Source organism: Mustela erminea, chromosome 7 (assembly GCF_009829155.1).
Source record: "Mustela erminea isolate mMusErm1 chromosome 7, mMusErm1.Pri, whole genome shotgun sequence".
NCBI classification, from domain to species: Eukaryota; Metazoa; Chordata; class Mammalia; order Carnivora; family Mustelidae; genus Mustela; species Mustela erminea.
The window spans coordinates 121,810,640-121,838,568 of record NC_045620.1 but is presented as its reverse complement, the minus strand read 5'-3'; the positions used below and the strand labels follow the sequence as shown (position 1 = coordinate 121,838,568).

At 39.7% G+C, this 27,929-nt stretch overlaps 1 protein-coding gene across 3 annotated transcripts in view; it reads right to left on the bottom strand.

Moving 5' to 3' along the window:
- The window catches only part of ASXL2 (ASXL transcriptional regulator 2), a 130,653-nt gene that overhangs the window by 53,117 nt on the left and 49,607 nt on the right, over positions 1-27,929 (bottom strand). For 2 of the 3 annotated variants that reach the window (XM_032353110.1, XM_032353111.1), the window contains exon 3: positions 25,909-25,911. The exons of the other annotated variant lie outside the window; for it this stretch is intronic. In XM_032353110.1, coding sequence (XP_032209001.1) covers positions 25,909-25,911 — 3 coding nt within the window. The remainder of the gene's footprint in view (positions 1-25,908; positions 25,912-27,929) is intronic. 3 annotated transcript variants of the gene reach the window in all.

Genomic DNA, 27,929 nt, shown 5'->3' with positions numbered 1-27,929 from the left:
CTTCCGTGGCTCAGTTGGTTAAGTGTCTGCCTTCTGCTCAGGTCGTGATCTCAGAGTTCTGGGATGGAGCCCGACCTGCTCTGTAGGGAGTCTGTTGCTCCCCTCCCTCTGCTTCTGCTCTCTCTCTTCAATAAATAAAATCTTTAAAAAAAAAAATAAAAAAAGGAAAATAGTATATAACCTGTCAGATGGATAAACCTTACTAAGTAAGAGAGAAAACCTAAGAATCACAAAAGAGAAACCAACTGACTAAATAAAAATAAAAAGCTCTATGTAGGAGGAAAAAAACAACAACAAGATCAACCAAACTACAGAGTGTAAGAACCTGAAATAAATAACTGCAGAACAAATGGCAGACAAAACGATCAATAGTCCTGGGGTGCCCGGGTGGCTCAGTTGTTGGGCCTCTGCCTACGGATCGGGTCATGATCCCAGGCTCCTGGGACTGAGCCCCATATCAGGCTCCCTGCTCTGTGGGAGGCCTGCTTCTCCCTCTCCCACTTCCCCTGCTTGGGTTCCCTCTCTCTCAAATAAATAAATAAATCTGTTAAATAAATCTTTAAAAAGAAAAAACAATGGACAGTCCTAAGAGAGCTGCTTTTAGGAAAACACAAATTTAAAAAAAGGATAAAAGGATATGAATAAATGATCATAAAACATGTAACATAAATGGTCACTGGAACACATGAAGAGAAGCCCAAACTTACTAGTGATCAAAGGAAAAAAAAAAATCAAGATACCACTGATCAGACTGGAAGAAATCAAATGAACCCAAGTTTAGTTATTAACAGGACTGTGCTAACATCAATTGCCTGACTCTGTTATTGTACAACAGTTTTATGATGTTACCACTGGAGCAAGCTGGGTAACATTTGCACGGGACTATCATTCCAATTTTCTGTAAGTCTGTAATTACTTTAAAATAAAAAAAAACAGAGGCTCCTGGGTGGTGCAGTCAGTTAAACATCCAATTTGAGCTCAGGTCACGATTTCAGGGTCTTAGGATGGAGCCCCACATCATGCTCCCCGCTCAGCAGGAAGTCTGCTTGTCCTTCTCCTTCTGCCCCTCCCTGACACTGCTCATGTGTGAGTGTGCACCAATGCTCTCTATATAAAATAAATAATCTTTAAATATAAACAAGTAAACAAAAACCAATAAAAACCATGAACTGATAAAATCCATTGCTAGGATAGTTATGACCAAATGAACACTCTTAACATAAGACTGGCAGAACTAAAAACTGCTACCTTCCCCACCCCATCTCAATTCTGCCTTAGGGAATAACATGGAAATATCCACTGAAATGAAAAATATTACAGCCCAGTGATCCAACAATCCCACTTCTATCTATCCTACAAAAATAAGGCCACAAGGACTTACAGTCATATATGAAAGGATCACATCCAGCATTGTTAAAAATGTCAAAGCACTGAAAATGACTTCAAAGTCCATTAATAAGGGAATGGTTGACCATATGTTAGCAAAGTGAACAACAGGATATGCATGAATCAGTAACAACTACATTAACAACTGAATTCTAGGAAGCATTCTGTTTAGCCCTCACAACAATCCTTAGAGGCAGGCAAAATTGTTGTGCCATTTTTATAAATGAAAAAACTAACAGAGAAGGGTGTTAAGTAGCAAGACCATATGATTAGTAAACAGTGAAGCCAAGATTCTAGTAAGGAGAAAGAAACAGAAGCAGAACAGGAAAAAGACTGCTTAAATAGAAAATTAAGACCAATGAAAAAACATGTTATCTGTAGTTCAATAATCCACCTGGTGAAAGTTTGCCGCATCTAATGGTATTCAATTCCAGTATTAAGTAGCCACTCTGTTTAGCCCTATAAACTAGGGTCTCTGGGTAGGTCCAAAGAGGAAATCATTCTTAGCTCAGAAAAGGGAAGACAGAACCAGAGCACACCATAATCAGTGCTATCAAAAGAGACACAGGTCCACAATCCCTGACCCAAAACACTTAAGGCCAAATGTTTTAGATATAAAAATCTTTTGAATTTTAGAAAAGTAACATGATATGCCATCTATTAGGTAACACCATCAAGACGATTAGAGACAGCATCCCATAACCAAACATACTGAAACATAAATGTTTACACTATATAGGATAAACTAATAATATATATAGTTTTATGTCAGTTTAAGGGAAATGCTATTGTCAAACAAGTTTTGGTATGTATGAAAAAGTTGAAGCATGTGGGGCGCCTGGGTGGCTCAGTGGATTAAAGCCTCTGCCTTGGGCTCAGGTCATGATCCCAGGGTCCTGGGATTGAGCCCGACATCGGGTTCTCTGCTCAGCAGGGAGCCTGCTTCCTTTCCTCTCTCTGCCTGCCTCTCTGCCTACTTGTGATCTCTGTCTGTCAAATAAATAAATAAAATCTTAAAAAAAAAAAAAAGTTAAAGCATGTTGGATTTTAGAATTATGGAATAGAGCCTGCAGATCTGTATATTTAAAGTACTTTGGGGTACCTGCCTGACTCAGGCAGTAGAGCCTATGACTCTTGATCTCTGGGTTGTGGGTTCGAGTCCCATCTTGGATGTAGAGATACTTTAAAAAAAGAAAATCTCAGGCGCCTGGGTGGCTCAGTGGGTTAAGCCGCTGCCTTCGGCTCGGGTCATGATCTCAGGGTTCTGGGATCGAGTCCCGTATCGGGCTCTCTGCTCAGCAGGGAGCCTGCTTCCCTCTCTCTCTCTCTCTCTGCCTGCCTCTCCATCTACTTGTGATTTCTCTCTGTCAAGTAAATAAATAAAATCTTTAAAAAAAAAAAAAAAAAAAGAAAATCTCAGGTTGCCTGGGTGGCTCAGTTGGTTAAGTGGCTGCCTTCGGCTTGGGTCATGATCCCCAGGTCCTGGGATCGAGCCGCACATCGGACTCCCTACTTGACGAGGAGTCTGCTTCTCCCTCTCCCTCTGCCTCTGCCTGCTGCTCTGCCTACTTGTACTCTCTATCTCTCTGTCAAATAAATAAATAAAATCTTTAAAAAATATAAAATAAAAAAATGTATAAATAAATAAAAAAGGAGTTGCCTGAGTGGCTCAGTAGGTTAAGTTTCTGCCTTTGGCTCATGTCATGATCCCAGGGTCCTGGGACTGAGTCCCACAACAGGCTCCCTGCACAGAGGGGAGCCTGCATCTCCCTCTCCTGCTTCTCCCCAACCTGTGCTCACTTTCTGTCTCTCTCTCTGTAAAATAAAATTTAAAAAAAAGAAAGAAAGAAAGAAAGAAAAAATCTTTAAAATTTTTAAAAAAATAATAAAGTACTTTAACTCAAAAAGATACAAATATCACAATCTAGGATCTAATAACTAGAACCCCAAAAAAACAAAAACAAAGAAAATCAAAACAACCTAACCCAAAGCAAAAAACTCTTTAAAGTAAAACCCAAGAAATGAAAGTAAATGACATGCACATCTGGTGAAAAGATGTGGTAAGGTCACGAAAACACCATCATAATACTTTCCATGCAAATCTGGGTATAATTTTCCTTTAAAGGAAATAAGGAAGTTTGGAATAACCCACAAGATATACAGAACACATACTGTTTCCTTTTTTTTTTTTTTTTTTTAAGATTTATTTTTTTATTTGAGAGAGAGAGAGAGAGAGAGAGAGCTTGTAAGCAGGGAAGGGGCAGAGGGAGAGAAAATCTCAAGCAGAACTCAAGGCCTGGATCTTACAACCTGAGGTCATGACCTGAGCCTAAAATGCCTAAAAGAGTCAGATGCTCAACCAACTAAGCCACGCAGGCACCCCCAGAACACTACACCATTCAAAACAAAGTTTTAGATTTGGTTTCAGGAAAATACAAAAAGTCTAAATCCTGACAGAGTTTCTTCTTATGAATAATGAAGCAACGGCAGAGAAGTACGATAAGCTACGGTTCCTGTGATGGCAGGAATAGATCTTCAAGGAAAATAATACCGGAATTATATAATGAAATAAAAATGACTGGATTAACTCCAAGAAATAGGTACCATCTGAACAGGCAGTAACACCCTGGTACTGAGGAGATGAGCGCCAAGGCAAGGTCAAGTACAGTACAGTATGAGGGAAGTCCAGACACCCGAAGCAGCTAAAGCTAGAATGTCTCAAAAGATTACATGATTATCATGAGACAACACAGCTTCTGATTTTTCTTACCCGTGCTCAAGACAGCAGAGCTGGGAAGGAGGGTCAGGAAAGGAACAAGTGCAGAGCTAAAATCTTACGCTGAATCCACCTCACTTACGGAAGTACACCAAGGTGTTTCATACACAAAGCCCCAAAAAAGAAGTTCCTTCAGTTATACTGCCAACAGACCTTACTTAGTTCTCTCTGCAGGGAAAGTGGTTACTTAGCAGTGGCAAGTAGGGCTGAAAGACCTGAGGTTTGCAATTACACTGCTCAGAAGAAGCATTACATACAGTAACTAATGAAAGGAGACATCACCTTGTAGCAAAAAGAGCCCAACTCAGATATTCATGAACACATTCCAATTCAAATCTGACAGTGGCCATGGGCAAGTCACTTTAAGCTTCATTTTCTCCTCCGTAAAATGGATGCAATCCCACCTACTTTGTAATTTGATTGTCCAGATGACAGATAATACACAGAAAGTGTATTGTGAGAGGAGAGATCTGGTGACTGTGGTCACTACCCTAAAAACCTGCTCCTCCAGTCCAGCCTCATAGTGTTCCAGCACTCCAGGTCTCAAGTGAGAGTCGATTCACCTTCACCCCCAACAGCTCTCCACTCCAAAGCCAGGGGAAACTTTTAAAAACAAATATGATCATGCCACCTTGCCAAACTTAAAATTTACCCAAGATATATCATTATGTTCTTAGAATCAAGTCCAAAATAATTACTATGACCTGACCATGATCATCTTCCTACACCCTCTGCTCCAGCCTACTCTAGCACAACCTAAATCTATTAGTGAGAAAATAGCAGACACATCCAATTTGAGGGACAGAAGAGCTGGCCATCTTTAAAAATGCCAAGTCAGGGCTCCTGAGTGGCTCAGTCAGTATAGCATCTGCCTTCGGCTCAGGTTGTGATCTCGGGAACCCGGGATCAAGCCCTGTGTTGGGCTCCCCGCTCAGCTTCTCCCTCCCCCAATCCCCTTCCTTCTGTTCCCTCTCTCGCTGTGTCTCTGTCAAATAAATAAATAAAATCTTCAAGAAAAAATAAAATAAAAATGCCAAAGTCATGAAAGACTAAAGAACAGCTCTGCAATTAAGGAGGCTATGAAGACACATGGAAACTAAATGCAAAGGCAATGTGTGAGCCTGAATTAGGACATCAGAGGAAGAATTAACTAATCTGAATAATGTCTGTTGATTAAATAGTAGTAGTATTATGTCAATGTTAGTATCCTGATTTTGAGACTTACATTGTGGTTATGTGAAAGAATTTACTTTCCTCTAGAAAACACAGTGTGAAGTGTTTAAAGGTGAATGGGGCATCAAGTCTATAACTTATTCAGACATTTAAGAAATACAAAATAGATACAATGATAAAAAAAAGTATAAAACATTGACATTTGGGGAATTGGGGTAAGAGTTACATAAAAATTCTTTGTACCACTCTTGTAACTTTTCTTAGCCTGAAATTAGTAGGCCAAGCAAATAAATAAAAAGCTAAAAGCATGCATTATATGAGAAAAGTCTTCAAAAACAGTATGCGCCAATGAAAAAGTACGAAGTACTGCAAAATGCTACAATATGGATTAACCTCAAAAACCACATATGAGGGGGTGCCTGGGTGGCTCAGTGGGTTAAAGCCTCTGCCTTCAGCTCAGGTCATGATCCCAGGGTCCTGGGATCAAGCCCCACATCCGGCTCTCTGCTCAGCAGGGAGCCTGCTTCCTCCTCTCTCTCTGCCTGCCTCTCTGCTTACTTGTGATCTGTCTGTCAAATAAATAAAATCATTAAAAAAAAAAAACACACACATATGATTCCATTTATATGAAATATCCAGAAATGCTCATTCTATAGACAAAGAAGACTAGGGCCTGGCTGCAGGAACTTCTATTAACTGTATACATGTATTAGGGATCTTACTGGGAGATGGAAATATTCTAAAACTGGATTATGGTGATGGTTTCACAATCCAAGAAACTTAATAAAAATTATTGACTTGTACACTTAAAATGGGTGAAGTTTATAGTATGTATACCATACCTCAATAAGGCTGCTTCGGTTTTTTTTTTGTTGTTGTTGTTGTTGTTGTTTTAAGATTTTATTTATTTATTTTGACAGACAGAGATCACAAGTAGGCAGAGAGGCAGGAAGGGGGGGGGGGGGGAAGCAGGCTCCCCACTGAGCAGAGAGCCCGATGTGGGGCTCTTTCCCAGGACCTTGAGATCATGACCTGAGCAGAAGGCAGAGGCTTAACCCACTGAGCCACCCAGGTGCCCCTGCTTCTGTTTTATATTATTTATTTCAGAGAGAAAGAGAGAGAAAGCATGAGAGAAAGTATGGGCAGAGGGAGATAGAGAATCTCAAGCAGACTCCATGATGAGCACAGAGCCTGATGGAGGGCCTGATCTCATAACCCTGAGATCACAACCTGAGCTGAATCAAGAGTTGGTCATTTTATCAACTGAGCCACCAAGGTGCACCAATAAAGTTGCTTTTCAAAAAGAAACAATGTGGAAAAGAAGTTAATCTAGTTTCTCATTCACTGAAACATTTACAGAGGAGCAATCACATAAGCACAGGGTAGTAAGTGTTGGTGATATAAAAAAGGAAGCAAAGGTTTCCGTAACTACACATTCTTACATTTTAATGTAAAAATAAGAAGCACCTGGGTGGCTCAGTGCAGTAAGCACCTAACTCTTGATCTGGACTCAGGTCATGATCTCTGATTCTGGACCATGCCCAGATTCTCTCTCTCCCTCTCTCTCTATGCCACTCCCCATGCTGCTATGCACTCACACACTCACTCTGTAAACAAATAGTAAGTAATAAAAGTAATGGAACTTGCACTGAGCAGAGCCAGATAGGTTTTTATTTCCTAGTGCGTGCACACACACTATGCACCGTCATTAAGCTGATGATTAACTGGTATTTCCCTCCTACCAGAGAGATGAGGCACGTTGGTGCTGATTTTAAATGTGCAGTAACCAAAAAAACTTGGCCGTATTTGTAACTTTGCTATAAATTTAAGAACTGAACATAATCAGAGGTAATTATATACATAACCATAAACCTAAAATGGACCATCTCAACCTAAGTGTACACTTGACTCACACTTAAGTACCTTCACACTGTTTATACAACCAAGCTCTAGATCTCTTATCTTGAGAAACTCCAATTCTATTCCCATTAAACCCCTGGCAACCACTCTCTACTTTCTGCCTCTATAAATAAGATACATGTAAATGGAATCACAATATTTCCCTTCTTGGGTCTGGTTTATTTCACTTAGTAGAGTATCTTCGAAGTTCATCTATAGTGTAGCATATGTTAGAACTTCCTTCCTTTTTAAGGCTGAATAATAGTCCATTGAATATATATGTCACATTTTGTTCATCCATTCACCCATTAGTGGCCAACTGGGCTGTTTCTGTCTTTTGCCTATTGTGGCTATTGCTACTAGGAATATTGGTGTAAAAAGATCTATTCAAGTCCCTACTCTCAATTCCTTTGTGTATGTACCCAAAAGCAGACTTGCTGGGTCAAATAAAATCCTGTAACTCTTACTCATTCTCTACCTTGCTCTCAGTTTTTGCAACGCCTACAGATAAGAATCGGACAAATCCAACCGTTGACAAGGAGCTTCCCAGGTCATCCAGCCCATTTACTACAGATGCTGATAGCTCCTGCTGAAACATCAGCAGGTTATCGTCCAGTCTTTCACACAAGCATATCAGATGGTGGAGGCTACTATGTCCTCAAGCATTTCCAGTAATTCACAAATTCTTCCTTAAGCAAAAACAAGTGTGTGCATCCTATAACTCCATTTTTAGTCTTGATTTTTGGTGGAAATCAGTGGCTATTGTGGTGGAAAAATCAATGACTTTCTATACTTTGAACTTTCCAAAATGACCCTGCAATAAGTTATCTTTGTGAGTGGAGAGAAAAAAATTTAACACTGTTTCACTATTCCGTAAGACAACTCTTTAAGTACATTAAGACTCATCATAAAATCCTAAGGCCTACTCCTTTTAATATTTTTGGTTCTTTCCTTATTGGCGTCCCCTCCTACAACCAATCCAAAGAAATGTAAGAAATTTTACAGTCCATCTGCAAAATTCACCACAGTGGAACGCCTGGGTTGCTCAGTCAGTTAAGCATCTAACTTTGGCTTAGGTTATGATCCCAGGGTCCTGGAATCGAGTCCCACAACAGGCTTCTTGCTCAGCAGGGAGCCTGCTTCTCCCTTTGCCTGCAGCTCTCCATGCTTGTACTCTCTCTCTCTCTCTCTGACAAATAAAATCTTTAAAAAATAAAGATAAATTGAAAAAATAAAAAGCAGAAAAGCTTTCTTAAAAATAATTAATTAGGGGCAGCTGGGTGGTTCAGTGGGTTAAAGCCTCTGCCTTCAGCTCAGGTCATGATCCCAGGGTCCTAGGATCGAGCCCCACATCGGGCAGCCCACTTCCTCCTCTCTCTGCCTGTCTCTTTGCCTACTTGTGATCTCTGTCTGTCAAATAAAGAAATAAAATCTTTTTCAAAAAAACATTAATTAAAATACAATAAAATTCCCCAATGTCCTCTCGTATTTATTATGCCCATTTCAAAGCACTGATAAAAAAGCTTTAAGGGGCGGGGGGCGTGGGTGGCTCAGTAGGTTAAGTCTTTGCCTTTGGCTCAGGTCATGATCTCAGGGTCCTGGGATTGAGTTCCATGTTGGGCTCTCTACACAGCGGGGAGCCTGCTTCCCCCTCTCTCTCTGCCTGCCTCTCTACTTGCGACCTCTGTCTGTCGAATAAATAAATAAAAATCTTAAAAAAAAAAAGCTTTAAGGGACTTCACCAGTCTAATTTATTTATTCTTACTGACATTTCTCCTTGCAATAAATTACCCAGCCTAATCTCTAATCTCACTCTCTTGTTCATCTTTCTGTACCCCTTCCTACAGAACAGGCTTGTCAAAAGTAGGCCTCAATTAATCAGCTTCCCTATCTCTGACTAAACTATTATATACTCTATATTTATCCTTCAAAGTTCAATCCCTTGAATTTCAATAGGATTAAGTAACACTCAGACTCCCAAGGTTAAAAGAAATGTAAAGGTCATCCCCTTCCCCAAACAGATGCTTGAATGCCCTATTTCAGGTCAATTTTAAATATACAAAGATAATAAACATGTAAGACTCTTTCACTCACATGATATATGTTACCTATACAAACACAGAAATGCATGTACAGTAATTATCCACATATAAACTAAAAATTCAGCACCAATAACTTTAAAACTAAGAACTGATTTTGATGGCATGCCTACCCACACAAAACGAAACAGAACTCAACAGCACCATTATGCTGAAAAATAGGGAGTTTAGGGGCGCCTGGGTGGCTCAGTGGATTAAGCCTCTGCCTTCCTCTCAGGTCATGATCCCAGGGTCTTGGGATGGAGCCCCACATTGGGCTCTCTGCTCAGCAGGGAGCCTGCTTCCCCTCCTCTCTCTCAGCCTGCCTCTCTGCCTACCTGTGATCGCTGTCTGTCAAATAAATAAATAAGATCTTTAAAAAAAAAAAAAAGGGAAAAATAGGGAGTTTAGAAATCACTAAATTAATAAATAATTTTGGTGGGTTTTTAATTCACTGGCAATTGCTATATTCTTAAAAACCCTTTCATTGCAGCGCCTGGGTGGTTTAGTCGTTAAGCGTCTGCCTTCAGCTCAGGTCATGATCCCAGGGTCCTGGGACTAGCCCTCCACAGGGAGCCTGCTTCTCCCTCTCCTCTCTCACTGTGTCTCTGTCAAATAAATGAATAAAATCTTTAAAAAAAAACAAAAACAAGGACGCCTGGGTGGCTCAGTGGGTTGAGGCCTCTGCCTTCAGCTCAAGTCCTGTTCCCAGATGGGATTGCACCCCATGTTGGGTTCTCTGCTGGGGTGGGGGGGCTGCTTTCCCCTCTCTCTCTGCCTACTTGTAATCTCTGTCAAATATATAGATAAAATCTTAAAAACAAAAACAAAAACCCTTACATTAAAGTCCTTTGCTTGCTTTGTCCTGGTCATGTCACCAACAATTCTTCCAACATGAAATTCATTTGGGTAACAACTAACCTACTTTTAAAAAGGAAGTAACTTAAATGTGAGTAGCATCTGAACCATCCATACCTGAATGAATTCATTTCTTCAAACTACTTTCCTCCCCAAACATACCATGAAACAAATGGAAAAGAGTTACTGGAGAGGGAAAGGGTGTGCAGGGAAATTTTTAAACAGACATTTCTGGAGAAGCCCAGTTGGGACACCAAAATGAGAGGTATGGATTAGGAGAGTAATGAAATAAGGGGACAAAATAAGAGTAATCTAGGATTAGCCTGGAGAGGGAGGTCACAGAAATAAATACAGATTCTGAGAAATCTGTCTGTATACTTTATCTTCTCATCTTTATCTTCCCATTATTGTCTTTTCCCCCACTACTGTTTTATCAAAAGCATGCTATGTCCAGTACCAGTAAGGTGTGAGCAAAACCATTTCATCAAGGGGGGGGGGGGGCAGAAAAAATATGGTCCAATGACTGTTTTATTTGACTGATTGATTCTGTTCTATTTTAAAGTAAATAAATGAACAATAAGGTTCAATTGTATTTAGGTTAGAAAATCACAAACCCTCGATAGAGGACTTAGGAAACAGCATAACTTTTCAGCTAATAAGTAATACAAGAGTTCTTTAAGAGTTCTTTAAGGGGCTTACTCTGTCTCCTCATCCCACTCAAAAGTGAGGCAACAGAAGCAGGACTTGTATTTCAATCAGACAGATGTAGATTCCAAGTTTTATCACTAACTCGTTAAATTAACTTCTCATTGCTTCAATTTCTTTATCTAAGAAATAAAGACTTCAGAGGGTTTATTTAAGATTAAATAGATCATACACATGAAGTATGTGTCTCCATTTCCACTACTGATTAACTAAAGCATCACGCTTTTCAATCTTATGAGAAATACATAATAAAAAGAAAATAGAGACTTTGAGAGAAACACAATCCTTCTAAGAAAGGTCATGCTGTAACTACTACATATAAAACAGTATCATCAACTGCCTTTATTTCAGCTGCTCAGGATGCTGACATGTCTTAATTGCCTGGGCCAAGCTCCTGAACAGCACATATCTCTGAACTAAAGAGGTATAGAGGATTGTATACAAGGACATACTATTTAGAGTAAAAGAAGTATTACTGAAAAAAAAGAAACTAAAAATAGGAAACTCTAAGCTATGGACACAGTTCTGAAAGAAATAAGCTATGGAGAGAATAAAATTGAATGGATTTGATTAAGTACTTCAAAAAATAAGAGTTTGTTAGGGCGCCTGGAAGGTTCTGCCGGTTGAGTGACTGACGCGATCTTGGCTCAGGTAGTGATCTCAACGTGAGGCCCAGCTCCCTACTGTACTCCGTGCTTAGCATGGAGTCTGCTTGTCCCTCTCCCTCTGCTCTTCCCCCAAGCAGCACGCACTCACTCACTCACTCTCTCAAAATAAAAAAATAAATAAAATGTTAAAAAAGAAAAACCTAAGGACTAAAAAGAAAGAATTTGTTGTAATTTTGTATCTTTGTCCTATCTGTCATTTTTTCTTCATTTAGCAATATAGTTCATATCTAAAGAGCCAAAGCTACTCCTTACAATTACTTCCTGCTTTTGAACACAAACTCTTGGTCTTGACATAGCCACCTATGTTAAGATTCGGAATCTGACTTTTTTTCTTTCTTTAAATAACCTCTATGTGACAGTGTGAGGCTCAACTCACCACCCCAAGATCCTGACGAGCACACTATACCAAGAGAGCCAGCCAGGCACCCTAAGGTTCAGAATTTTAAAGGAGCCAGTTGATTCATTAATTTTACCAATTCCTAGCATTTTCTAATTCACAGAAGTAACATAGAGTTATGGTAAAGCTTATATAATTAAATAGTTTTTACTGCAAATGAGCTTCCCTTAAGCCTCAAAAATAAATACTGGAGTGCCTCCATGGCTCAGTCGGTTCAGTGTCAGACTCTTGGTTTCAGCTTACATCATGAACTCAGGCTCATCAGACAGAGCCCCACATAAGCTCTGTGCTGGGCGTAGGGCCTGCCTACGATTCTCTCTCTTCCTCTTCCTCTGTCTCCCCCTCTAAAAAAATTAAAATAAAGACTACAAATGGAAAGGCAAAGTGGTACCCACAAGTAGGATCAAACCATAAGGAGCAGCCCAGCCCAGGAAGTCTCTTTATCCTTATGGAACTGGGACTACTACCTCTCTCCCCAGAGATGCTGAGCTGCCCAGTGGCACAAGCAAAAGAGGCCCATCATAAGCATCTGGTCTGGAAAGCCTCTCTGCCCCCACAGGCTGGAGACTCCCTTTACCCCACATTTAGAGTCATCAGGCAGCCTGGTCTGTGGAAACTCCTTCTAGCCCCTCAGAAAAAAGCAGCAGAGATTACTGGGAGGTTCTGTCACCAGATAAAACAAGACCAAAATAGCATAGCAAAGGCTCTGAAAATTGTTACTGAACCACAGTCCACCAAAGGAGTCTAGTTCTCATATGGTAAACCCAAACAATATGAATGCCTGCTTAAATAAAAGATTTGAATTTAATAGGACCCTAACATCTCCTAATGTAACAACTAAAATATCCAGGATCCAAATGTAATAATCATTCATCATACCAAGAACCAGGAAAATTGCAACCTAAATGTGAAAAGAAAATCAAAACTGATACCAACCGTAAAACTGATATTGAAATTGTAAGAGAAGGATTCTTTTGATAAGCCCTTACAAATTTTCTTGAAACAAATGAAAATATAACAAATATCAGCAAAGAAACTGAAGTTGTAAAAAGAAGTGATGTTATAAATCTGGAAAGCACAATAATGTAAAAATGTGCTAGAAAGGTTCGACAGTAGAACAGAGATGAGAGAGGATATAATCAATGACCTTAAGGACAAATCAACAAAATTTACCCAATGTGAACAGAGAGAAAACAGCACTGAAAAAAATTAACAGAACCAGAGGGAGTTGTGGGATAATAACAAAAGATTTAAAGTTCATACCATCAGAGTCCCAGAAAGAAATGCAAGACTTAGTATTCAAAGGACTGACTACTGGCTAAAAACTTACGTGGTGAAAAAGAAACAAAAATATTCAAGAAACTCAATAAAGCTAAATAAAATAAACTCAAAGAAGTCCACACACAAAGACACACAATGAAATTTCTGAGCATTAAATATTAAAAAAAAAATCATGAAAGCAGTCAGACAACACATTACCTACAGAGAAACACTAATTCAATCAACAGCCAATTTCTCACCTGACACCATGGAGACCAGAGGGAAGTGGTATAAAGTCTTACAAAATGCTGTCCAAAATGAATGGTCAATTCTATAATAATTCCTTCTGAATTCTGTATCTGAATAACTATCCTTTAGAAACAAAGGAGAAATAAAGACAGTCTCAGAAACCGTAAAACTAAAGTGAGCTGCTAGCAGACCCACTTTTAAGGAATGGCTAAAGGTGGGGCGCCTGGGTGGCTCAGTGGGTTAAGCCGCTGCCTTCGGCTCAGGTCATGATCTCGGGGTCCTGGGATCGAGTCCCGCATCGGGCTCTCTGCTCAGCAGGGAGCCTGCTTCCCTCCTCTCTCTGCCTGCCTCTCCATCTACTTGTGATTTCTCTCTGTCAAATAAATAAAATCAATCTTAAAAAAAAAAAAAAAAAAAGGAATGGCTAAAGGAAGTTCTTTTAATAGAAAGAAAAAGATAAAAGGGATACTAGAGGGCACCTGGCTGGCTCAGTCAGTTAACCATCTAACTCTGGCTCAGGTCATGATCCTAGGGTCCTGGGATTGAAGCCCACATTGTGCTTCCAGCTCAGTGGAGAGTCTGCTTCTCCCTCTCCCTCTGTCCCTTCCCCTGCTCTTACGGGTTTCCCCCCCACCCTTGCAAATAAATAATTAAAATATTTAAAAAAATATTTTTTAAAAAAGGGATACTAGGGGGCGCCTGGGTGGCTCAGTGGGTTAAAGCCTCTGCCTTCGGCTCAGGTCATGAACCCAGGGTCCTGGGATCGAGGCAAGCATTGAGCTCTCTGCTCAGCGGGGAGCCTGCTTCCTCCTCTCTCTCTGCCTGCCTCTGCCTACTTGTGATCTCTCTGTCAAAATAAAATAAAATCTTAAAAAAAAAAAAAAAAGGGATACTGGAGGGGCACCTGGGTGGCTCAGTGGGTTGAGCCTCTGCCTTCGGCTCAGGTCACGATCCCAGGGTCCTGGAATCAAACCCCACATCGGGCTCTCCGGTCAGCGGGAAGCCTGCTTCCCCCTCAATCTCCCTGCCTCTCTGCCTACTTGAGATCTCTGTCTGTCAAATAAATAAATAAAATCTTTAAAAAAAAAAAGGTGAGGGGGATACTGGAGCATCAGGAAAGAAGGAAGAATAGAAATAAGGGTACATGCAAGAGACTACCCCTCTCATGAATTTTTAACTAATATTTGATGACTGAAACAAAAAACTGTAACATTAAGTGCTAAGACCCTAAATGGAATGGGTTCCACACTTCAAAGTGGTAAAATGTTCATTCCATCAGACTGATAAATCACGTAAGTACACTGTAATACGCAAACACTGAGGAAATTATGCAGATACAAAGAAATACACTATAAATAAACCAATATGGAATCCTAAAAATATAACCCATGAGAAGGCAAGAAAAGAAAAATAGAACAAGGGGGGGCTGGTTGACTTAGTCGGTTAAGCATCTGCCTTTGGCACAGATTATGATCTCAGGGTCCTAGGATCAAGCCCCACATTGGGCTCCCTGCTCAGCAGGGAATCTGCTTCTCTCTCTTCCTCTCCCTCTGTATTCTCTTTCTCTCTCTCTAGCTCTTGCTCTCAAATAAGTAAAATCTTTAAAAAAAAAAAAAAAGTAAAAGAAACAGAGGAAACAAACAGAAAACAAATAATAAAATGGCAGACATAAACTCTTATCAATAATTACCTTAAACATATATGATGTAAATATGCAAATTAAAAGGCAAAGATTAGCAGAGTTGTCCTTAACAACCCCCCAACCCAACTATATGCTATTTACAAAGAATCCATTCCAATATCAGAGAAATTGGATCTCACATATAATGCCAGTGAGAATGTAAAATGTTACAATTACTCTGAAAAACAATGTGAAAATCTCTTTAAAACTAATATGCACTTACCAGACCATCCAACAACTACACTTCTGGCCATTTATGCCAGAGAAAGGAAATTTATGTTTACACAAAAACATGTACACAAATTTTCATAAAAGCTTTATTTGTGGGGCACCTGGGTGGCTCAGTGGGTTAAAGCCTCTGCCTTCGGCTCGGGTCATGATCTCGGGGTCCTGGGATCGAGCCCCGCCATCGGGCTCTCCACTCGGAGGGGAGCCTGCTTCCCCCCTCTCTCTGTCTGCCTCTCTGCCTACTTGTGCTCTCTCTCTCTCTCTGTCAAATAAATAAATAAAATCTTAAAAAAAAAAAAAGCTTTATTTGTAATAGTCAAAAACAGGACAAAGAAAAACTGGAAACAGTTCACATGTCCTACTGTGGGTGAATGATTAAATAACTCCGCTACACGTCACTGAATACTACTCAGCAATAAAATGGAGTGAAATATTGACACATACGACAACCTGGATGTAATCTACAGGGAATGACACTGAATAAAAGCCAAATAATTACATAATTTATATAACTCCAACAATACAAATTCTTAAAATGGCAAAATGACAGAAATACAGAACACATTAGTGGTTTTCTGGGGTTTAGGGGAATGGATGGGCTGGCACTAGGGAGGTGTGGTTGTGAAACCGGCAACACAAGGGACTCTCTTGTTGATGAACCTGTTCTGTATTCTGACAGATAGTAGATCCATGAATCTATACATGTGATTAAAATGCACAATCCAAATATACATCCATACGTCTGTGCACGCGCACACACACACACACACACACACACACGCACAAAGTAGACTGCAGCAAAAACAATATTCTGATCATGATACTGTACTAGAGTACAGCACATGTTACCACTGAGACAATCTGTAAAAGGGTTACTTATTACAACTGCTTGTAGCTTCTACTTTTCTCTTGTAATTTTCTACCATGAGCAACACAGTGGACATCTGTTTTTTCTCTTCTTCTGGAAACAGTGTGTACTTTGCTTTGGGGGAACTATGACCTACCCTATTGGAAAGTCTAAGTATCTCACCATGCCTAGACAGTGAGCCAGCCAGGTTCACCCTTTCTCAAATTTTAACCTTGAACAGAACAGAGACTAACTCATCCCAGCTAGAAGTGTCTTGATGAGTCAATCCATTAGTTCTAGCTACCTTAGTTAGTTAGTTAGTTAGTTCTGAAGCTGCCTTAGTTCTCTCAATTTCAGAGCCTGTTTCTTTCCTCTGAGGTTATGAGCTACCCCACATTCTTTAAAAAAAAAAAAAAAAAAAAAATCCCATTTTGTTTTAATCATTCACATTTGGTTCCTGTTACTTGTCCCTAAAGCATCTAATCAATATTAAGTCCCCCTAAAAACATACACACACGAGGACGCCTGGGTGGCTCATTCATTAAGCGTCTGCCTTCATTTCAGCTCAGGTCATGATCCCAGGCTCCTGGGATCCCACACCAGGTCCCCTCCTTGGTGGGAAGCCTGCTTCTCCCTCTCCAACTCCCCCTGCTTGTGTTCCCTCTCTCTCTATGTGTCTCTCTCTGTCAAATAAATAAATAAAATCTTGGGGCGCCTGGGTGGCTCAGTGGGTTAAGCCGCTGCCTTCAGCTCAGGTCATGATCTCAGGGTCCTGGGATCGAGTCCCGCATCAGGCTCTCTGCTCAGCAGGGAGCCTGCTTCCTCATCTCTCTCTCTCTCTCTGCCTGCCTCTCTGCCTACTTGTGATCTCTCTCCTATGTCAAATAAATAAATAAATCATCTTTTAAAAATAAATAAATAAATAAATGGATGAATGAATAAATAAAATCTTTTTTAAAAAATACACAAAACTTTTCTTATCTAGTTTTTCATATTTTAATTTATTATTTTAACTGTTTGTACAACCTGGATTAAGGTTTCCTCCATAAACTGACACTCAAAAATGAATAAATTCTTGTAAATGAACTTAATGGAATGCAAATGTAGCTGGAGTTAAAGAGATGTACTAAAAAAAAAAGTACTAAGCTCTAACTAAATGTCATGCCATGGCTATTTACATGAAAATATATGGTTGTGATTCGTGTTCTCATGTCTCACAGGCAAGGCAGATAATTATAATATGTAACTATAATATAACAGAGGAGTTGTTAAAATAGAGGTGTGTCTAAAATGCTATGTCAAGCACGCTTGGGTGGCTCAGTCAATCGAGCAACTGCCTTCAGCTCAGGTCATGATCCCAGAGTCCTGGCATCAAGTACAGCTCCTTGCTTGGTGAGGAGTCTGCTTCTCCCTCTCCCTCTGCCTACTTGTGCTCTATCAAATAAATAAATAAAATCTTTTTTAAAAAATTAAAAAAAATAAAAAATAAAATGCTATGTCAACACACACAAAAAAAGCCAATTCAGTAAAGGATCCAAACTATGAATTTTAACCTGTTCTAGCCTGGTTTTAAATAAGTGTTCCCACAGAAGATTTGGCCAATACAGTCTCTAAATCAGAGCATAAACATATATATTTTCAATCCTACAGCCATAAAGCAAATGTTAGCCCACATATTTTCAAACTGAAATAGTTTCTGCAGAACACTAGGTATCCCAATGATAGTATAAGTCAAATGATAATTTTAAAACTAAATGTTGATTCGTTTCTAAAATTATGACCAAATAAAGTTTATTACAAACAGCAAGGACAAAAGAGCACATATAATAAAACATTTACACAGTCATTTCACTCTTATTGTTTCTAGACTAACTGTTTACTTATAAAGTAAAAATCATGCATCCAAAGGTGAGTTCAATTAAACTTGTAGAAGAGACTTTATCATTGTACATACATCCTTAGAATAAAGTAATACTTCTTACCTTCTGGAGTTGGAATGCACCCCAAGAAAATGAAAGAAAGAGAAAAAAACTTTTAATTTTAACAATAAAGTCAAAAAATAAACTCTCCCTTCCCCTCCCAGCAATATCCACAATTCTTCAAATTAGCACCCTCCCCCCACTTTGCTAAGTAAAACATTTATTTCTTCTTTAGAATTCACAAGTTAGCCCAAAATACAACTTTGTCTAAAAATGCAATTAAACTCAGCTAAATAATCTAAATCATTTCAGAAAGCAGGTGCAGTACCTCAATTATATGGCATACTAAAACTATTAAAGCAGTCTGGAGTTAAATGCGGATGAATGAATATTCTTTAATATTCTTCCCATGCATTTCAGTTTCAAGGAGCCATCATAAAGCCATCAGCTATGGACCCTAAGGTTTACTAGCTTCCCTTTGATCCATAATAAACTCACTACCATGAAGCTTAACACAATGGATTAGAATACTCTTTTCTGTCAATATGCAAGCATTAGGGGGTTATTTTTTCATCATTAATCCTTTTTGACATCCCTACAAAGTCTGTGTGTTCGAAAGCAGACTGTAACAGACAGATAAAGAAAACACAGGCCGAACTCAAAGTCAGCTAATTTTTAGTTAATATGGCATCAATTTAATCAATAATGTTCTTCATTCTTAAACTGAGATCTTTTCTAGTGAAACACCTTAAGACAAATCAGTTTGGCAAACAGTCCAATGACCTACTCTGCAGGGATAATGATTTCTGCTGAAAAGCACAGACAATGTTGACTGTACTTCCCTTGCTACCTATTTTACACAAGGACAGACAGGAAAAAAACAGGTGCTAGGATTAGTTTTTGGTATGAGATGAACAAAAACATACTATGATACCATATGAGGGGGATTATTTTGCTCATAAGTAAATGTATTAATACTAATCAAACTCAACCAGGACTCCACTGAAGAGGTACAATTTCAATGTGGCAAATTGTTTACTGAGCATGATCTTTGCTAACTGGTTCCCAGGATTCATTACAATTCCAACTCTAAAGAAGCTTGCTTGGGATTTAAGACTGAGACGTTAAAAAAAAACAAAACAAAACAAAAAACAGAAAAACAACTTTTGTTAGAAAAGAAACTGGAGCAATACAAAACAACAATATAAAGGTCTATTTAGGGGCACCTGGGTGGCTCAGTTGGTTAAGCCTCTGCCTTCGGCTCAGGTCATGATTGCAGGGTCCTGGGATCGAGCCCCAGGAGCCTGCTTCCCCCTCTCTCTCTGCCTGCCTCTCTGCCTACTGATGATCTCTTTCTCTGTCAAATAAACAAATAAAATCTTATTAAAAAAAAAAAAAGATCTGGGCGCCTGGGTGGCTCAGTGGGTTAAGCTGCTGCCTTCGGCTCAGGGCATGATCTCAGGGTCCTGGGATCGAGGCCCACATCGGGCTCTCTGCTCAGCGGGGAGCCTGCTTCCTCCTCTCTCTCTGCCTGCCTGTCTGCCTACTTGTGATCTCTCTCTGTCAAATAAATAAATAAAATCTTTAAAAAAAAAAAAAAAGATCTATTTAAATACCGCATTATTATAAATTCTTAAACTTGTACTGGCCCTTAGGTGGCTCAGTCGGTTAAGCCTCCAACTCCAAATCTCAGCTAAGGTCTTGATCTCAGGGTCATGAGTTCAAGTCCCACACTGGGTCACACACACCCCTCCCCCCAAAAATGTACCAGCCCTTTCAGAATCCAAGTTATTATAATGTCTGAGGTTTTTGTTTCAAATTCTTCCAGAAAGCCATTTACAGTTAGACAGCAACTATCCTAAAGTTATTATATGTCAGCACATAATATAAGTTTGATTTGAAAAAGAGACTAATCAGAAGAGTAGGGAAAACTAGGGATGTAGAGGCAATATGATACACTAGTAAGAACAAAACCCGAAGCAGTAAATCTGGGTTTCTAGTTTCATAGAACTTGTATGACCCTGACCAACCTCCATGGGCCTTAATTATTTAGTAATAAAATGATATTAAATGGTAAATTCCAATTATCTCTGCCAGCTATAATATTTTGTGACTAAAGTAACATAACTGGCTTAGAAAAGGGGTTCAGGAGAGACAAAAGGATGAGGAATGCAAGAAATTGCTCTTTAAATTGGGGCTATGATTTGTAAACAACTAGAGAAACTTCATTTGCAAGAAACCCACAACCACGTCATCTGCTTGTCCCCAAATTTTCCAAAACTACTATATAACTAGCATTTAGTCTTCCTTTGCAGGTCTTTTTCCATCAAGAACCAATGCTTTTAAATACTTCTCAACTTCTTTGAGAGAGGGCAAATAAGTAATGATCAACCTAACTTAAAAGCTAGGTAGTTGGCTACACTCTTACTAGCTACATAACTTATTCTCCCACATCAATTTTATGGAAGATTTAAGATTCAAATTCATGCCTCACCAAAATTATTATATATCAAGAATCCTTCTGACTACTCATAATTGGCCTAACTCAGAAAATACTCAATCTGTGGATGATAAATTCATAAAACCAAGAAATCTTCCTAATTTGTCTTTCCTCTTCTACTTATGAATGTAAAGAAAAAACAGGAAGAGAACAGCATCTCAGAAAATTATTTTGTTATTTTTCTCTCCTCTCCTAAAAACTTTCTCTATTAGCATATATAAGAAGAGTCAAGGTGGGGCGCCTGGGTGGCTCAATGTGTTGAAGCCTCTGCCTTCAGCTCAGGTCATGATCCCAGGGTCCTGGGATTGAGTCCCGCATCGGGCTCTCTGCTCAGCAGGGAGCAAGCTTCCCCTCCTCTCTCTGCCTGCCTCTCTGCCTACTTGTGATCTTTGTCTGTCAAATAAATAAATAAAATCTTTTAAAAAAAAAAAAAAAAGTCAAGGTAATAGACCTAATATGATGAACAAGGCAGGTTAAGAAAACTTGGGGGTGAGGGACAGGCACCAAAAGCAATGGCTACTTTAGAAGGAAGGCTTGAGTCCCACATTTAATGCTATGAAAGTACACTGTAAACATCAATGGTTGCCAAGCCGATGAAGGGGGGAAACCTGTTGTACAGAAGACTAAGGAAAAAAGTAATGAGGGATAACAGCAAGGATTAGCAGGAATGGTCTCACATACATAAAGCATTTGACTTACAGACTAGCCTTTGTATGCTTTACCCACAGTAGGCATACTTAACGTCTGTGCTTAGCTGCTCTCTTTCTGATAAGACACAATATCCAGTTTGCACACAGTCTTTTAACTTCTCAGCTGTTAGATATATACTGCAATGCTGAAGTAATAAAATGCCTAAGGCTAACTTCAATATAGTCTGGGTTGGGAAGACCATTTATAGTTTAGCTGGAGGATATATACCTTTGTTTCAATTTGCAATTTTCTAAAAGTAAACATTTATATTTAAATAACTGACTTCAGTTCCTACCTTACTAACACAGACTTGTAACATAAGTGAAGTATATTATCATTTAAAAAAAAAAAAAAAAAAAAGGAGGGGCACCTGGATGGCTCAGTGGGTTAAGCCTCTGCCTTTGGCTCAGGTCATGGTCTCACAGTCCTGGGATCTCTCTGCCTGCCTCTCTGCCTACTTGTGATCTCGATCTCTCTCTCTGTCCAATAAATAAATAAAATATTAAAAAAAAAAAAAAAGGATATATTCTTGGATTCTGTAACACACCAGGAGAACTCCTTACTCACTGATGTCCAGAACAGGTATTGGGTATTTATCACAGACAACAGATACCTACTCTACAGCTCCAGATCATTCTACCTTTTCACTGCTATCTCAAGACTTATAACCAGGTCCTATACCTGAAGACCTTCGCACCTCTCCAGACATTCTGAGCTTTTCTTTTGAACCCACAAGTACATGCTCAGTGAATCCTTTATCAGTTCCTCACATGACCAGTTTAATTCCTCGGTTCTTTTCTACAGTAAACGGTAGCTACTGAAACCCAGAAATCATTTCTTATCTCCTCCTTCCTTTTCCTTCCCACATCCAATCCAAAAGCAAGTCTTAAAATATGTATCTCAAATCAGTCTATTGCCTCCAGCACTAGTCAGGTAATCCAAACCACCGCATCTCATCTACTCTAATAAAACAGCCCCTTTATTAACCTCCTTAACCCCTTCAGTCCAATTTCATGATTTAAAATTGAGTGGGTGAGACCTGATGAAGACAGAGTAGACCCACAACAGCCTCTTTCCCTCTGGCTGGTTACAACTAAAACCTGTGGACAAAAATACAAAAAGCAATTTCCCATATAAATACATGTACACAGATGTTCACAGTAGCATTATTCCTAATAGCCCAAAAATGAAAATAACCACAATGTCCACCAACTGATGAATGGAGAAACAAAATGCGGCATGTGCATACAATGGAATACTATTTAGCAATAAAGGAACAGAGTACTGATAAATGTTACAGTATGAATGAATTTTCAAATCATCACACTATATGAGAAAGCCAGTCACAAAAGGACATGAATTTCATATAATGATTCCATTATATGAAATACCCAAAACTGCAACTCCATGGAGACAGAAAACCCATTATTGGTTGCCTAGGGCTGGGATACTGGGGCTAAGGCAAGGCAAAGAAGAGGAATGACAGCTAATATTGCAGGGTTTCTCTGGGGATAATGGAAATGTCCTCGGTGAATATATTAAATAAAAAGACTATGGGGCACCTGGGTGGCTCAGTTGATGAAGCATCTGCCTTTGGCTCAGGTCATAATCCCAGGGTCCTGGGATCGAGTCCCACATCAGGCTCTGTGCTCAGCACAGTCTGCTTCTCCCTCAAACCCTCCCCCTGCTTATGCTCTCTCTCTCTCTCATAAATAAAATCTTTTTTAAAAAAAGAAAACACTGAACTGTATGCTTTAAAATGTTTTTAGAGTATGTTCATTATATGTTAATTTTTAAAAAGCAACTATAGGGATGCCCGGGTGGCTCAGTGGGTTAAGCCTCTGCCTTCGCTCAGGTCATGGTCTCAAGAGTCCTGGGATCGAGCCCCGCATCAGCTCTCTGCTCAGCGGGGAGCATGCTTCGCCCTCTCTCTGCCTGCCCCTCTGCCTACTTGTGATCTCTCTATGTCAAATAAATAAATAAAATCTTAAAAAAAAACGAAAAAATTAATAAAAAGCAACCACCTTAAACATTAAAAATTAAGAAAGCTGGCGCATTTGGGAAATCAAAACTTGATTCCTATGGGAGTATGTAAAAAGAATTTACCTTTACCCAATGAGAGGTCTGGTCATTGCGCCTGGAAATAATCACAAGGCCCTATGACAGAGTTGAGCCAGCCAGACAGCAACACTGTAATTTCGGGGAGGGTCTTTTATTTTTTTAAGATTTTATTTATTTACTTGACAGAGAGAGACAGTGAGAGAAGGAACACAAGCAGGGGTAGTAGGAAGCTACCCACTGAGCAGGGAGGCCGATACGGGATTCAATCCCAGAACCCTGGGATCACGACCCAAGTGAAAGGCAGACACTCAGCAACTGAGCCACCCAAGGACCCCATGGGTAGGAGCTTTTAGCCACATCGACAATAAGATTAAGAGTGAGAGCTTGGCCCACACAGTAACAGATTATCTCTAGAGGGGCTAGATACTAGAAACTCAAGATCAGCCACATGGGTCATAAATCATGCCTAGAGGATGAACCACCAATAAAAACTCTAGACACCAAGGCCTGAGTGATACTGGCAGTGTTCCAGGCATATTATCACAAACTGATATTGATATTTAACACTACCCTAAGTCATAGGGCCAGGATGACCGGAAGGTCTGTATTTGGTAATTTACCTTAACTCTGCCCTATACATTTCTTCCCTTGGCTAATCTTCATCTGTATCCTTTCCCTGTATCCTTCCCATAATTGTAAGTTTTCAGTGAGTTATACAATTATGAAAAGTTTATGGATTTAAATTTTAAAATTATGGAGCCTTGAGAGTAGTCTTGGGGTTCCCTGAACTATACAGTTGGAACTAATAAGTGAAGCCAATCATGTGAACTGTTCCCTCTAACGTTGCAGTTGGCTAAATTCACACATTGTGAGTTTTCTGGGGGTTTTCTCACCATTTTATTAAAGAGGCTCCCAGACCCTGGTTGAGGAGATATACCACTGTAGGTGATAGATAAAATTATGAGAAAAGCTCTATCTTTCTGGCTAAGACAGGGAAAAAGAACACCAAAGGCTGGGGGTAGGGGAGATTGTACTCCTGAGAGAAAAGAACAGGACAAGGAATACCCTAATTCTCATAGGAGGCGTGGGCTCATCCTGGAGCTCTGTATACTTGGGACATTCCCAGCCAACACAGGAAAGGCTTTGAGAACTGACCCACAGCTCACATCTCAGACTAATAACCCTGAGTGGCACACGCATGAAACAAATCTCAAACACTAACGCAAAGGCTTTAAAATCAACCTGATTACTGAACCAACACCTACAGAAGAGCAAACATGTAGTCTGATGACAACAGGATTGACTGGAAAGAAGTATGAAAGGAACAAAGCAAGGAATCACCATTCTCCAGAGGTTTATAATAGTAAAGCAGAGCCTAAAATAATATAATATTAAAAACGTCCAGAATACAACCTTAAATTTCTCAGTAAACAATGATCCAGGAAAATGTAAGCAATTCTCAAGGGAAAAGCAATGGACAACTGCCAACCCTGAGATTACCCAGATATTAGACTTATCAGATAAAAATGCATTCAATATTACTATACTCCATGAGGGAAAGAGAAATGAACTAATATATACGTGAAATAAAACATATTATACTGCAAAACTCAAATTATTCAAAAGAAGGCTCAGATGGTTAAGTGTCTACCTTCAGCTCAGGTCCTGGAATCGTACCCCATGTTAGGCTCCCCAGCTCAGCAGGGAGTATACCTCTCCCTCTGCCTCTCCCCCTGCTTGTGCTCTCTCTCTCACGTGAATAACCAAAATCTTTTTCTTTTTTTTTTTTTTTTTTAAAGATTTTTTATTTATTTATTTGACAGAGAACACAAGTAGGCAGAGAGGCAGGCAGAGAGAGAGACACAGAGAGAGAGAGAGAGAAGCAGGCTCTGCACTGAGCAGAGAGCCCGATGCGGGGCTCGATCCCAGGACCCTGGGATCATGACCTGGGCCAAAGGCAGAGGCTTTAACCCGCTGAGCCACCCAGGCGCCCCTCTTTTTCTTTTTTAAGATTTTATTTATTTGACAGAGAGAGAGAGACACAGTGAGAGAAGGAACACAAGCAGGGGGAGTGGGAGAGGGAGAAGCACTCTTCCTGCCAAGCAGGGAGCCCAATGTGGGGCTCAACCCCAGGACTCTGGGATCATGACCTGAGCCAAAGGCAGCCGCTTATCGACTGAACCACCCAGATACCCCCAAATAAATAAATAAATAAACCTTTTTAAAAATCCCTAAAATCCACCAGATAAACAGGCTAAATAAGAAAAAACATAGGAGTTGGTTTTAAAACACTGTCAAGATTTTTCATAAAAAAGTGAAGATAAAAGATTGATCGATGTCCTAAGGTGAGAAATCCTAGATCCCATACAGAAAACAGCCTTGTAACCACTCCGCTTGAGAGCAGATGGAAACAAATCAAGTAAACCAAAGTGGTGTGTGGGGCCAGACAAATGATCTAAGTTATTCCACTGAAAAACCACTGAAGGCTGCTCAGCTACTTATCAATTTACTGATTTTTACCTCCAAATTCAACCTTCTTTATCCTTCTCTGTGGTAGTGGAGCTGGACCCTATAAACACCTCTCCTTTGCCAGCTGGCTCGGTATTAAGTTCTGTCAGCAGAGCGCTGGAAGAACGCTGCAGACTGAAAGGGGGCTTTTCTTCTGGTTTTACTGTGCTCTTGCCTGCCCGCTCTTAAGGCAGGCAGCACCCAGCAACAGGAGGGACATTCAGTGGCACCCAACCTTCATCAAGGTTCAGCAGAATGACTGTGGGTAGCTTCCCAGAAAATTCTGCTGGTGCCTCAGCTGGCTCTGCAGTGAATGTGGGACAACTGCCCAGCAGGAAGCTTTCCAGCAAATTCTACTAATACCCAGTAGGCAGTTTCCTATTTGCCAGGCCAGGCTACAGCACCAGTGATCTTTGTCTCCACTGGCAGAGCCCTACCTACTTCACTAAGAATCACAACCTAGGGACATAGAGGGAGACCTTGAAAGTTACTCTTTCTTAGGGCACACTGCCTCAGCCCTATAGGTACTGGTTGCTCCCCTTAAATAGTTAACTTCTGGTTAAACAACTAATAACTTAACCAGTTAACTGAATAACTTCCCTGTTCACATTACCATGTAGCTTTTGTTTGGTGACCAGACCCTGAGACTTAATAAAACTGTATAACTCCAAGACTGCAGAAAGCATCCTGAAAAACCCTTTTAACTTCTTGAAGAGACTAGTACATCAGTCTTTCTCAGCCAAGAGCCAATCACTTCATGTTTAATACTTTTTTTGTTGGCTGGTTGGCTGGCAAAATATACATAATGTACAAGTTACCATCTAAACCACTTGTAAGTGTAGATTTCAGTGGCACTGAGTACACTCACAATGTTGCACAACCATTATCACTGTCCATTTCCAGAACTTTCGGATCATCCCAAAAGAACCTCTGTACTAATTAAATCAGTAACTCTCCGATCTTCCCTATTCTCAGCCCCTGGAAACCTCTATTCCACTCTGTGTCTCTATCAGTTTGCCTGTTCTAAGTATCTCATATAAATGGAACTGTACAATATTTATCCTTTTTTTCCCCCTGTTATACCACTATTTGTCCTTTTGTGTCTGTCTTATTTCACTTAGCATGTTTTTCAGGTTCACCCACATACATGTATTAGAATTTCAATTCTTCTTCTTTTTTTTAAAGGTTTTATTTATTTATTTGTCAGACAGAGAGAGAGCATAAGCAGGGGAGCAGCAGGCAGAGGGAGAAGAAATCCCTCATGTGGGACTCATCCCAGGATTCTGGCATAATGACCTGAGCTGAAGGCAGCTGCCTAACTGACTGAGCCACCCTGGCGCCCCAGAATTCCAATTCTTCTTAAGGCCAAATAATATTCCATTGAATGTGTATACTACACTTTATTTACACACCCATCTTCTGATGGCCATTTGGGCCGTTTCCACTTGAATATATTTTAAAATAAAACAATATAATATGGACTACTCAAAATTAAGTGAGCTTCCTCAGAATGGGGAACACATGGAAAACTAGAAAGGGAAAAAAGGATTGAAAGCCATGTACTGAGGACTGAAGACTGAAAATTAACTAAAAAGTAGCACATCTTCAATAAAGAAATTATCTATTTCATTCTGTCTAAAATGACCTCTCTAAAAACTTTAAAATTTTAAGACTATCACTTAACATATCACTGCAGCAAGAGGATAAGCTGTGACTACATCAGAGTATAATCTTCCAACGTCTGATACTTCATACACGTATTAACAAGTAGGTTTTCAATGTCTGGTATGTATCAAGCACAAAAGAGGAGGGGGAAGAAGAGATGCCACTGCCCTCACGCAGCTCCCTTAATATAAGCTATAGAAAAGCTGTGTGATTTTTTTTTTAAGATCACGAAAATATGTAATTTCAAGTCTTATGAAGAAATAAACAGAACACTATAATACACTAAAAAAGGAAATTTGCTCTAGCTCGTAAACTCAGCCAAAGTTCTCTGAAAAATACATATTCAAACTGAAACCTGACAAATAAGATGGAACTGAGAGA